Source organism: Anneissia japonica, unplaced genomic scaffold (genome assembly GCF_011630105.1).
Source record: "Anneissia japonica isolate Jap-2015-1 unplaced genomic scaffold, ASM1163010v1 scaffold287965_len1858130_cov191, whole genome shotgun sequence".
NCBI lineage: Eukaryota > Metazoa > Echinodermata > Crinoidea > Comatulida > Comatulidae > Anneissia > Anneissia japonica.
This window is the reverse complement of record NW_022748342.1, coordinates 659,484-672,557: the sequence shown is the minus strand read 5'-3', so window position 1 is coordinate 672,557 and position 13,074 is coordinate 659,484. Positions and strand designations below refer to the sequence as shown.

At 33.6% G+C, this 13,074-nt stretch overlaps 2 protein-coding genes across 5 annotated transcripts in view; one reads left to right on the top strand and one right to left on the bottom strand.

The window, feature by feature from the left end:
• Positions 1-13,074, bottom strand: part of LOC117120824 (BLOC-1-related complex subunit 8-like) — a 38,787-nt gene that overhangs the window by 16,576 nt on the left and 9,137 nt on the right. For all 4 annotated transcript variants that reach the window (XM_033265906.1, XM_033265903.1, XM_033265905.1 and 1 more), the window contains one exon: positions 2,470-2,534. In XM_033265906.1, coding sequence (XP_033121797.1) covers positions 2,470-2,534 — 65 coding nt within the window. The remainder of the gene's footprint in view (positions 1-2,469; positions 2,535-13,074) is intronic.
• LOC117120823 overlaps positions 7,028-13,074 on the top strand; it is a 36,044-nt gene continuing 29,997 nt past the window's right edge. The window contains exon 1 of the mRNA XM_033265899.1: positions 7,028-7,213. The gene's annotated coding sequence lies outside the window, so the exon portion shown is untranslated. The remainder of the gene's footprint in view (positions 7,214-13,074) is intronic.

Sequence of the window (13,074 nt, the reverse complement as noted above, 5' to 3'; positions counted from 1 at the left end):
TATTTTACTTTTAATCTCCATAGTTTATGATCATTATCTTCATCACCTATCATTATTTGATTTATTATGTTGCACAAGGGGCCAAGGATTACCAAAATTTGAAATAAATCATGTTCTACCCTTGACAGTGGCAATGTTTTTTGCATGCCTCAATGCAACAGACACTTAAAGTAAGACAAAGTATCATAATACATTGTGAATATTACTACTGTACATTGGGTCAGTGATATTGAAAACCCAGAGAAACTCATACTCCATACTGCTCAACACTTTGCTCCGCATTATCCTTCCATTATCATCACCAATAAAAATAATAGTTGCATCGTTATTTATAATTGTCATCACATCCTCACAATCATTATAACAATCAAATATATCAATAGTACATTGCTAATAAATGCTAATAAATCCAGATATCTATTTATTTCATCAGTATAATAAGATTGTTGATAATATTTTACCCAAGCTTCAACCTCCATCACTAATACCACACTCCACACTCACACCCACACCCTTCCTCTGGATTGCCACCATGAGCAAAGATACAATCTCATCTTATGACCCCAGTCTGATTATGTAACTATTTTCTTCATCGGGAAATCTTGTCAAACTTTTACATGTGGTACAAGTACTATGCACCAAGTAGTTAATGAGCCACCAATGGCCTATTTAACAGAAAACTTTTGTCAATCACTTACTTGATGGCATAGCTGACATCATAACCTGTCTCTTATACACATCTAGATGTGTATAAATATTCACTGTACACCTGTTATGATACCAAATAAAAACAAAAAAAAAACAAATAAAACTACCCAGCATACACCCATCATCAATATCATCATCATCCCCAAGGGCATAGGCTGGTTTTCGTACTCCCCCCCCCCCCCAGCCTATGCTCATCATCATTATCATCATCATCAAGATCTTCATCATCATCAATAGTAATCTGTCACAAGTCTGACTTGCCAATTGAAGTAAAGTCGGGAAATAAGGTTGAATTGACAGGATCAAGTTGTCAACAACCAATGAGTAACAGGGAAACGGTTTTAAATGTGTATTACCTTTATGAATTTAAATCATAAACAACAACTGACAGCGCTAAACAATCTGTGACCTAGCCTACATATGTGTAATAAACTCAATTTTCGGTTCCTTAATGCATAACAATTGTATTGGTAAAGCAATTTAATTATTAATTTAACAAGCAAATACAGTACATTAGTAGCAAATATAAATATCGCACAAGACTACGATACAATTATGTAGTCTGTAGTAATTAGCACCGTGTTTAGCAGTAGTCTAGTAGATAGAAGTAGCAGTGGAAGTTGTACTGTAGTAGTAATTAGTAAATCTGAAGTAGTTTCATGGTTTTCCCCTTTACAAGCAAACCCCCTATGATAAAAGAAAAAAAAAATACTCCCTGCCTTGCATTAACATCCAGTAAAATGATGATGAAATTTAATATTTGCATATTACATCAAAATGCTGTAGCTCCACAGGGATTTGGCTTATGACCACCAATGGAGCTCTTCTCCAGATCTTCACCAGGGGCCTACAGTAGGTTCTTTTTTCCTGGAACCTAGCACTTGTACAGTAGGTAAATGCCCAACCTCCCACTTACGAGATTCCTGCTTATGGGCCTATAATAGTAATAGTATTAGTAGCATTAGCTGCACTATTAGCAATGCCAGTGGTAGCATAGTGGTATTTGAATTTGGCTTTAATTTCTTTGATACAGTACACTTTACTTGAAGTTCCATGAACTGTACATCATAGACATTTTTGAGGTAAAAGTTTAATTCAAGAAGGATGCACTCAATAGGTATCAAGCAAGAAATTGAGGTGGAAATGTCATATTTAATTTGGTCACTCCAATGAGTACTCCATGCTTCGTTAAAAGCAAGTGACCATTCACAAATCATGCAAAACACAAACAAGACCTCACACACGGTCAGCTGTGTTGTTTCCCACGATATCTTCACCAATTGTGAACCACAAAACTATATCCGAAGTTCCACAGTAGTTTTCACTGGCAAACAAGTATCGACAACTGACCAGCAAAATCAATCCATCAATGGATTATAAGGCGCATAATATAGAACTGTCTCTATGCGGTAATAAATCAACCAGGATCCTCAATAAATTTCTTTCTTAAATGCTAATAAATGCTAATAAATCCAGATATCTATTTATTTCATCAGTATAATAAGATTGTTGATAATATTTTACCCAAGCTTCAACCTCCATCACTAATACCACACTCCACACTCACACCCACACCCTTCCTCTGGATTGCCACCATGAGCAAAGATACAATCTCATCTTATGACCCCAGTCTGATTATGTAACTATTTTCTTCATCGGGAAATCTTGTCAAACTTTTACATGTGGTACAAGTACTATGCACCAAGTAGTTAATGAGCCACCAATGGCCTATTTAACAGAAAACTTTTGTCAATCACTTACTTGATGGCATAGCTGACATCATAACCGTGACCTATCACATCTTGATGTAGTAATGTCAGATCGGCCTAGATTTAAATTTTTTTTTGTAAAAAACAAGAAAAAAAATTTTATTTTATATACAAAAAAATTACAAATTAAATAATTTGGGGAAAAAACAAGAGTAAAAATTAAAGTTAAAACATAGTGATTATTTTTTGTTTTTGTCCAAGAAAAACTGGTGGTAACTAGGTAATGATAATGCAGACTTAGCTTCATCTGGACAATTTGAACAAATCTATGCTAAGGTCATCTTAAGGAGAATTAATGAAATCACAAAAAAACTGGGAAGTATCACAAACCACAATAGCGGAAGATTGGACTTGGTATGCCATCCCATCCATGTTGCATCACTGACTAGGATTTCAATTAACCACACTTATAGGATGTGAAGAGAGTTATGCCACAAAATCTAAAAAGCTCTGTGCCCTAGATTAGATAGGCTTGATTTCACATTAATTCCATCTTCAAACAATATTTTTAACCTCTGTACAACTCATATTTATTTAGCTTTTGCTAATTCAAGTATTATATTGTCATGTAATTACTTTATATAACTGTTTTATTTAATAGAAAATGAACAAAAAACTGTTAATTCTAATTAAAATATGCTGTGTGTGGTAAATGATGGGGGTGAAAGGGATCTCTTTCCACATTTCTTTTTTCCTATTGAGCTCCAGAGAAAAAGCTAACTGTGAACTTGAGTACATGCTTCTGTTTAAGCCCATAGCAATTGATAAACCCTTCTTCAACATGTAAGCCTCCTAATAAGCATTTGAGCAATTACGCATTCAGGTGATATACGTAATATGGTATATCATCTATTTCTTCTGCTTCTGCTATTCTTAGCCACCTTTGAAAGAATGTGGGAGAGGCAAATTAATAACAACTCACATCTACCTGTGCAATCTTCATTAATAATACCCAATATGGAAGCAATTTAGTTTGGAACACAATTTAGAGAATATTCCTTTAACCATCTTAATTGTTTGTTTTTCTCCATCACAATCCACATTTCAACACATTAATTTTTATTCAAATTCTGGACTCAATTTATTTAAAAATAAGATGGTGGTACAGCATAGAAGAACACTGGTTCCACAAGTGAGATAAAAACAGTGGTGACATATGGCATGGTCAGAATTTTAAAATACCTTCCAACAGAAAAATTTTATATTTTGTCCATAAACACAGGGGGTGCAGGGGTCTGTGCATCTATTCAGTGAATGTTTTCTGTTTGAGACATGAAGCTTAAAGCACAGGAATACTGTAAGCCAGAGATATAGTTCAGGACTGGGGGAACAAGGTTGTGAACTAGGATAGAGGACTAGATCCAGGAAAGATTGTCACATAGAATATTAGGGAGCTTTTCACTGCACGACGACGATAGGACGTAGAACGTAATGACGGCACTTGCGCACGCAAGAATGCTAAGGTCACCTCGTCGAGTAGATTCTGAAACACAAGTTGGCCAAATCTATGTATGCAGAGAACGTAGGACGCAAGGCAGGACGGTCACGCATGACTGATTCCTTTCTAGCGTCGTGTCTTCACACAAATCGGAAGCTCCCTATTGAGGATCTACTGTAGGCCTGTGATGTTACTGTAGAATAGGAATGACCAGAAGACTAGGTCGGAGAAATAGGTATAAGAACTAGGTCACAGAGACTAGGTCGGAAACTAAGGCAGAGGACTAGTACATTAGGTCAGACAGATTAGGACCAGACTAGTCAAAGGAACTATTATGTGAACTGGGGCACAAGGCCTGGCCAGAGATGTTAGGATTGGACTATAACAGTGGGAGAAGGTCAGTGAAACTAGGTCAGAGAGATTAATCACAATAACTACAGTAGATAGGGAACTACTGTACTAAAGGAATCTATAGTAGGCCAGAGAGATGCAGAAAGGACTAGGACACATGAACTAAGACGTATAACTTGGCAAAGAGATGTTATGATAGGACTATGACAGAAAGCTGGTCAGGAGAACTAGGCCAGGGAACTATGGGAACTAGAAAATACGACTACAGTAGTCCAGACAAATCAGGACAGAACTAGGAAAGGATAGATTGGGTATTAGGAAAAAGGGATAAGCCAGAGATAAATTAGAACAAGACTACATTACTATAAGACTAGAGGAGTCAATCAGGAGAACTAGTACTGTATAGAAACTAAGCAAGAGGGCTAATAGGGAGATCAGGCCTACCATAATACTAGGACATGGAACTAGATTATGGAATAGGTAAGTAGAATAGGCCAGAAAAATACTCACCAAGAATTTAAACCTAAATACTTAGTAGTAACATGCCAAGTAAGCGATTCAAATAATTTTTATTTTATTTTTATATATATTACCGCAACACAGGCAGATATCAGCTAAAAAGCCATAAAAAATCAAACCAATGAGAATTCCATGTTGTTTTCTCTTTTTAATATAAAGGTCTTCAGACCTTTTATAAGCATGTTTATAGCTTTTGGAGTTTTTTTATTAAAATGTTGTAATTACATTCTATTTCCATTCACACATCCTGAATTCAGAGTTGATGGAATTCTTAAGGACAACTTGTGCGTGCAATAAATAGTTCAGACTTATATGATTTAATAATCATTAATTCGCAATATTGCTGGTCATAAGGTATAAAGAGGGCAGAATTCTAAGTGATGTTGTATCTTGGTCGTGCAGGAAACACTTCACAAAAAATAAATACAAGAAATCAAGTCGACGTGATTATATTATTTTATCTTGTTGGAAATTGTCGTCCATTGATGGATGTGCTTGATGGATTAGCATAGCTGCATTCTAGGTAAGGACTACTGTAATTAACTTATATTCTGTATTGACCTCAAACATGATGTTACTGATTGCTTTACCGCAGCGTAGAAGCAGTGAATAGATGATCATGACAAGGGAGGTAGTACTGTATATGGTAAAAAAGCCATATAGTAATAGTCAGAATGCAGTGAGGCCTATGCTAATTTAATTCACGTTTGATTTTATCTTCAACGAAAAGCTAATAAAAGTTTTAGAAACAACTGAAAAATCCATATTAATAACATTATATTAATAATACTATATTAATAATAATATATTAATAATATTATATTAATGATATTTTATTAAATAATAATAGACTATCTGTACATTTCTGGTTTTGATCTTTCCGTCATCATCTTCGGGAATGGGTAACAGCGTAATGTATCACTTACATTACGACCATAATTTCTTATGTTTAAAATGTGGATCGGTTCACCATAAATTATGCATGGCAATGTATTTTTATTAAATTCCAAATCAATTTATAACAGACAAAAACCTTCCATACAAATAAGATGCACAAAAAACTCCCAATAAAAACAAATTCAATATTTCTTACTGATTACACAACTCAATAACTTTTTTTTCAATAACTTGTGCTGAAAATTGTATTAATTTTTAATAATTTCTCTATCCCTCAAGCAATCTATGAATCACATTGATTAAAAAAAAAAACCACACTAACAATCCTCAATTTCTTTTCCCTCCAATTTCATGTGTTGATTTTCTATCCTATTCAAATGGTGTGTATCAATTTAAAAGAACAGCTTTATAAATCTATCTAAAGTGCTTTCAATTTGATATGCCTTCTCCAATTCTATCATTGTTTTTATAAGTTTTCCTGAACGAAGCATGCACCTAGTTTTCAATAACCTCAAACGTCACATACATTATGTTTCATTGAGCTCCAAGTAATCGTGTGAGCATTGTTTTAGGGTACGTTCCTTGAAATGAGCATGTTCAAATTTGAATGTACTGTAGGTTGCTGGGTCAGCATTCAAATACATAGTATTCAGATAAAGTTAATATATCGTTTTGTAAAGTAATTTCAAATGTTATTTCTTAGTGAGAATTGGTTTTATATGTAAACCTCCAAAGCTTACCACTATTTCATGTAACCTCCAAAAATTATGCCATTTTTTAAATACTGGTATACAAACTCAAATGTAACAGTAGAGGTATGGGGCTAACCTAGTGTAAAATATCCCAGCATGCTGCCAAGGACATAACAAAGTGGACAACCTCAGATTCGAACCAGGATCTTTCAATTTGAAGCCCAAAGCTGTGACGCCACCCCACATGTTCCAGTCAATACAAATACTGTGATGATTCATTTTGTAGATGACTTTGCCAATTACTGTTAATAGGGGCCTACACTACTGCAAACTTAGTGTTGTCTCAAGTTATTAATCTGTTCCTTTGCCCATTCTTTGTGAGTAGATCAGATGATAACTATCAAACAAAATATGAAATACTTTGATAAATCCTGAAGAAAAAGGAAAGAGGCAACTTCGGAATCCTAGTAATCCGGCACACAAACAGTGCCTTATGTCAATGCACGGGATACAGATTAAATTTCATAAGTGTGGCAGTTCGAATACTTGGTAAATACACCACTATTGTTTGAATATGGTAGGAGGGTGTTCTGAAGTGCTCTTCAGAATGTCCTGGAATCATTTCTATCTTTTCAACCATATGTCTCATAAAAAACCGACGCACATTTCTCTGAATTAAAATGTGTTACATCACAGTTGATGGCTCTTCATTGTAAAAATAGAAATCAATTTTGGATAAAAATATGCTTAAATCTACTATGGAGCTCATTTGGAAGGCCTAAACTGCAGAGGACACTAAATAGCTTAAAAGACAATTAGACAGATACAGTACCAGTAAGGTAGGCCTATTTTTTTTTTTTTTTTTTTTTTTTATCTCACCCAACATAATATAGGGATAGGTATTTCCACTAAACATTTCAAAACATTTTGCTGTTTTCATTATATAAACATAATCTGATATACCACCTTATCAATTCATGAATTATAAATAATGATTGGAAAGTACAATGTAACATAATTCAAGTACTGCTATAGCATATAGTATGTCTGTCTGCACTACTTTTCTGTCACGAATATCTGTGATTTGAACATTTGAGCATAATGATGTGATACTACACCCATATATGGGCAAATCAAATGTATTTATAACATGAAACATGATAGAGTGGACCCAGCTTTAGTAAAAATAAAATCATAAAAACCTAAGGTTGGCATTATATTTGGAAAAAATATTGGTTCAAACAAAGATGAAAAATGTTTGAAAATTCTACTTTTCAAACTTTAATAACAAATTTTAATGATGGAGTCCTACAGTATATTATAGTTACAAAAAAGATCTCAAACGGCCGAGCCTTATTTTCATTGTTGTTTGGGCAACACAACAAATTATTTTGTTTTTATTTGTTGACCTTTTTCATTGTTGTTGTTTTCTTCATACTGTAATCATGTTTGTTTGTGGATAGAAATCCTTGATGACTAATGAAGCACTTAATTACTGGATCTTGAATCTCACAATCAAAGCATAGAAACCATCTTGGTACAGAACTAATTTACAATGGTTACACAGTTTAATTAGATTTTTTTTTTAAACCGTGTTTGTGTTGAGAGAGAAAAATATGGTACTTGAAATATTTGTATTGACATAAAAGTCAATTTTCATATTTCCATTCAAAGTTTGACTGTTCAGTTATTAACAACACATATGTGTGTAATACTGTCTGCTGGAAGGAAAAAAATAAATATCATTTTTCTCTGCAATGGTTGGCCAAGTCGAGCAGTAAAGCAGGGCCACTGTAACATATAGCTTTCAAATTGCGCAAGTTTTTATTGTTTGGTCAGTCTCAGACAAGGACTCAAATCTGGAGACCCAGTGTAAGCATCCGTTTCATTTGCACTTCAAACAACAAGTCCAACATTTAGACAGATAGAGGATTACCCCAGCCCTCTGGTTCACTTCAGCTTCTGTTGCTATGCAACTGAGCATCTCTCTATGGCAACTATAATACTCACTGACCAACCCGTATAGCATTTGGCAAAACAATACTGCTAGTTATAGGATAATTAACCTCTATCCTCTTAAATGATCAGTGTTTTAATAAAATTTTCAATGGCGGATTTAGAGGGGGAAAAGGGACGTTCCCCCACTATTTTATGCCCCTTTTTTTTGTATTTTTTTACCATGAAATAATAATAATAATCAAATACAGAATTAATAAAGGTGCTAGAGGTTTAAGGGAGATTCACCCACTAGCACCCCTACCAGGAGCTCTTCCCTGAGACTCTCACTCAGTTCACACATTCAATTTTTTGGATAGTTTTCAAAACATACAATATATCTGTATGTTATTACTGTGACACTGTGTATTAACAGCAATACTGAGGATAAGAACTCAAAACCATTTGCAGTTATTTTAACTGCTACACAAAATAACTGTTTCTTAATTGACCTTGTAATCTTGGTTCAAAAATAGTAGCACTGACACAAAACAATCACCTGGTCACTATTCAACTTGTTCATGCTTATTTGCTTTGACTTCTGATAACACATACCGTGAATGAAGGTACCTTCATGGTCAAAGGAATAAAAAACACTTTCTGCTCTTAAAGTTTGCGCATCCAACAGATTACCGTATACTATGCCATTATTCAGCAATTACATTAGAAAAAGAGCAAAGCTGTAGCTTTGTGGTTAGGATGACTACCTCCCAATCCAAGGATCTTTGGTTCGAATCATATAAAATGCCAGGATTGTTATTTCATAAGTAAAAACAACTCTAGTCTACTCCCACATGAGACTATGTTGACTGGGCACCACAGCCAGTGTATTTTTTGTTGGATACGAAAGTAATTTTTTACAAAAAAACAAATACCAAGAGATCAGAAATTCGAAGAATAAATAAATAAAAAACAGAAACTAGGTTAATTCTAATAAAACTACTCTTATTGAATCAATTTTTGACAAAACATTAAAAGTCACAAACATGAACACCCATCATTAAAGCCAGGCTAAGATATAAAAAGCATATTTGAAAAATACTTGGGAACGGTTAATAAGACACAGATTTTTTGAATATTAAAAACTGGGAAAAAAGGGGTGTAACTGCCCTGTTTTCCACATTTTCCCCCAGTTTTTAATTATTCAAAATATCTGTACCGAGTTTTTTTGTCAAATATGCTTTTCGTGTCTTAGAAAAATGAATTGTACATCATATTTAAAACAAATTTTAAACTACTGTACATTCTTTGCAGAAATTAAAACTACCTACTTAACAACTATTTGATCATTAAGCAAAAAATAAGGTCCTCACTGGAAATATGTTAAATAAAGAAATATTATTTAACTAATATATATATAACTGTATAAGCAAGGTAATTGTCATTCAAAAGAGCAATCTTCTGGTTTTCTTTCAAAAAGAATTCTGGGAAATAGTGTTTACAGGGACAGTGTCCAACTGCATTTACGAGTGTGTGGCTTGATTTAGATCTTCATTCTATTATTTGTTCCTGATTTTATCATGTAAAGAGCTCCTAAATATCAGCCTAGCTTGAAGGGTCACCCTCTACTAAGATTGTTTAAATAAATAAAAATGAAATGTAAGGGTAATACAAATACCATATTATACTTAATTTTGTTTATACATATCTATTTTAGTAAAAATATTATAATGATGCACTAAGCGTGTTGCTTAAGTGTGTAGCTTAAATCGCAAAATAAGCAAAGCAAAGATACTTATGATAGCCCAAGATGAAAGCATCAAATCACCGTTCCTAGAGTTCTCAGTTGATCAAATACACACTGTGATGTCGTCATGGGGTTGCTTTAGTGTGTTCAGCTAATTCAATCTTTATTGAATTTCCTACTTCAAGACACAACTAAACCTGTTTTGAATTTACAAGAATTGTTCAATACTCACTGAAACAATACATTGTCAATGATAATGCACTGGGAACATATTAATGCAAAACTACTTTTTTTTTTCTTGTGGAAAATATAGTTTTCAGGATTTCTAGCTAAACTACATGTTTCATAGAACTTTAGTTCATGATGTGGTCAGCCAGGTTGCTTGATAACACAATTTGACATTAATTTCAAAAGAGGAATAATCTATTGTATTATATGTATCAATTTCATTTAAGGGACTGAATTTCAAAGAATCTCATTATTTTATTGAAGGAACAACATTCAGTAAAATGAAATCATGATTGTACTGTATGATCAGAGACAGAAAGTGAAGCAACTTTCAGTACAAATAATTTCGTGTCAAACAGCCATCAAAATTCAACAGATCAACTAAAATAACAAATTTAAATTGACATGTTTTCTTTTATGTATTTGAGGTTAAAAGCCTAGTTGCGGCCTACAATAATCAACTACTGTATTAGCAATTATTGACTGTGACATTTTACCATCTGTTTCAATGCTTTAAAGATAAATTGTAGAGAATAAAGGGGGGAGGTTAGTAAGTGGCTTGTCAATTTTTGATGCTGGCACTCATTTTTAACCCGTCCCCAACCTGCTCATCAGGAGGCTAAACATTTGTCTATGTTTGTATGGAGTATATTAGGTACAGATCTAGTAGTATGCATACAGAACATAATACCCAAAATGTGTAAAGGGAGGAAAAAATTTAAAATGAATTGAACCCTATAAGCAGTAATGCTCTGGTAACTAGAGTATTTTTTTTTTACTTGGCAAGTTTTTAGTATGGTGTTCCTGGGGGGAGGGGGGGAGAGTTTTCAGTATGGTTTCCTGAGGAGGAGAACATCTGAGAAGGGGAATTCCCCTTAGATGTTACCTAATAATAACAGCAATGTCAGGGGATAATTTAAAATCAAGTAGGCCTTATACATTCTTTCTTAGCATTTTCAAGAAAAAAGACGAGTTAATATGTTCAACCAAGTCTATCACAAAAATATTTGATATTGGTAAGTTTGAAGGCAGACCCCATTCCACCTCTCTAAATAATGGTATATCTCCAACAAATCCACTGAGAGTAAAGTTATGATAAAAAAAATGATCCTGATGTGTATTGCATGAAGATGGAAAATAGAGTTCGTTGACCTGCATCTTGTCACATCCTATTGAAATGAATGAAATATTTTTGCTGCCATTTATTCCCTGATCGATCCAATCAGAATTCAGGTGGTGTTAATTTTACTGAAGGTAATTCTCCACCTTCTCAAATGTCACACAGGTCGTATATTACTCCAATTCTTTTTACAACATTGTTGCAAAGAAACTATATATTTTCCAGAATTTTAATTTAATTGTTTTAGATATGTATTGTAATTATATCATTACATAAAAAATATAGAGTGCAACTGTGTGGTTAGTATACAATGTCCTGGAACAAAATCCTGTGAAGCCCTAAAAAATTAGCAAGGGTTTTCCACAAGAGAACATTTCTAGTATTGTATGAGATGTTCTACAAAAATATATATTAGATTATTAGTTGAGCTAAAAAAAAAAAGCTTGATTAAGTTAAATATCATCATATTGCTTTACTTTGTATATTTAGGTACAGTATGTTATTAATTTTAAATTAAAATTAGAGCAAGAATATTTTCTTATTCCACTTAACAGTATGCATGATAAACAAATGTTCTATATTCTTTGCAGAGACTCTTAAATGAGCTGGTAAACAATTAACAAATTTTTGTAGTAAAAAAACAGCAAACAATAACTTTCAATCTGTGCCGCATTGGAAGTTAATAGCTAGTTTGATTTTTTTTTCAATTGGCGAATTCATATTTTTGTATACAGGAGGTCTCCCTCTAATGAAGAATCCTCAAATTAAAATCCACCACCAATTAAAGACCCCTATTAACAAATGTCTTTATTATTCTAATTAGAGACCATAGCTGCCGGAAAACCCCAGTCCCAAAAGTGGCATTTATTTGACCTGTATTTTTTTTTTTTTATAGATTTTATCTGACAGTATATCTTTAATAGTGAAAGATATAAACAATTGAGCAATGTTCCACAATTTAATGAAGCTAACCAAATGATAAGATAGAACAGAGATGACTATGCAAACTGAGCAAGAAATTACCACAAACATTGATATCTGATTAATATAGACGTTGACAAGAGTAACCATCTTGTTAGAGTTTTAATTCCACAACTCTTCCATCCCTGAAATCTACCTCAAGAAATGACCTAACAATATTGTAACCTACTTCAAGTTTTTTCCCTTCTTCTTGATTTCAATGTGAAATGAGTTTCTGATGGTCGTGTACATGTTTTATCTTCAACCAGCATATAATTTAATATTTCCCTGCCTTTTGATGGTTCATGTGTCTGCTATGAACTGACAATAACAGAAAACAGAAGGGTTGCATCAGATAACTAAAGAGCAATTGATCCATGCCATTCTTAATGTTCTACTTACAATGTAATAATTCAACATTTATTTATATAGCCCCTCATGTGGAAACAACTTCATTTGGGCCGATTGGCTACATTGACGGTGCCAGCATCTGAAATCTAAAGGGGTGGGGGGCCCAACTGAGGGGCCAGGTAAAATTTTTATGGGGAAATATGCCAGGATGGCCCGAGTTGGGCGTGGTCAGGCATCATTCAAAATGTCTCGACAATTTAAGGGTTTCAGAGCCTTATTTAATCGATTTTATAACACATATAATCTACCAATATGTAGAAAATACATAACATTTTTTTCTCCTCAATGGATATTCTTCC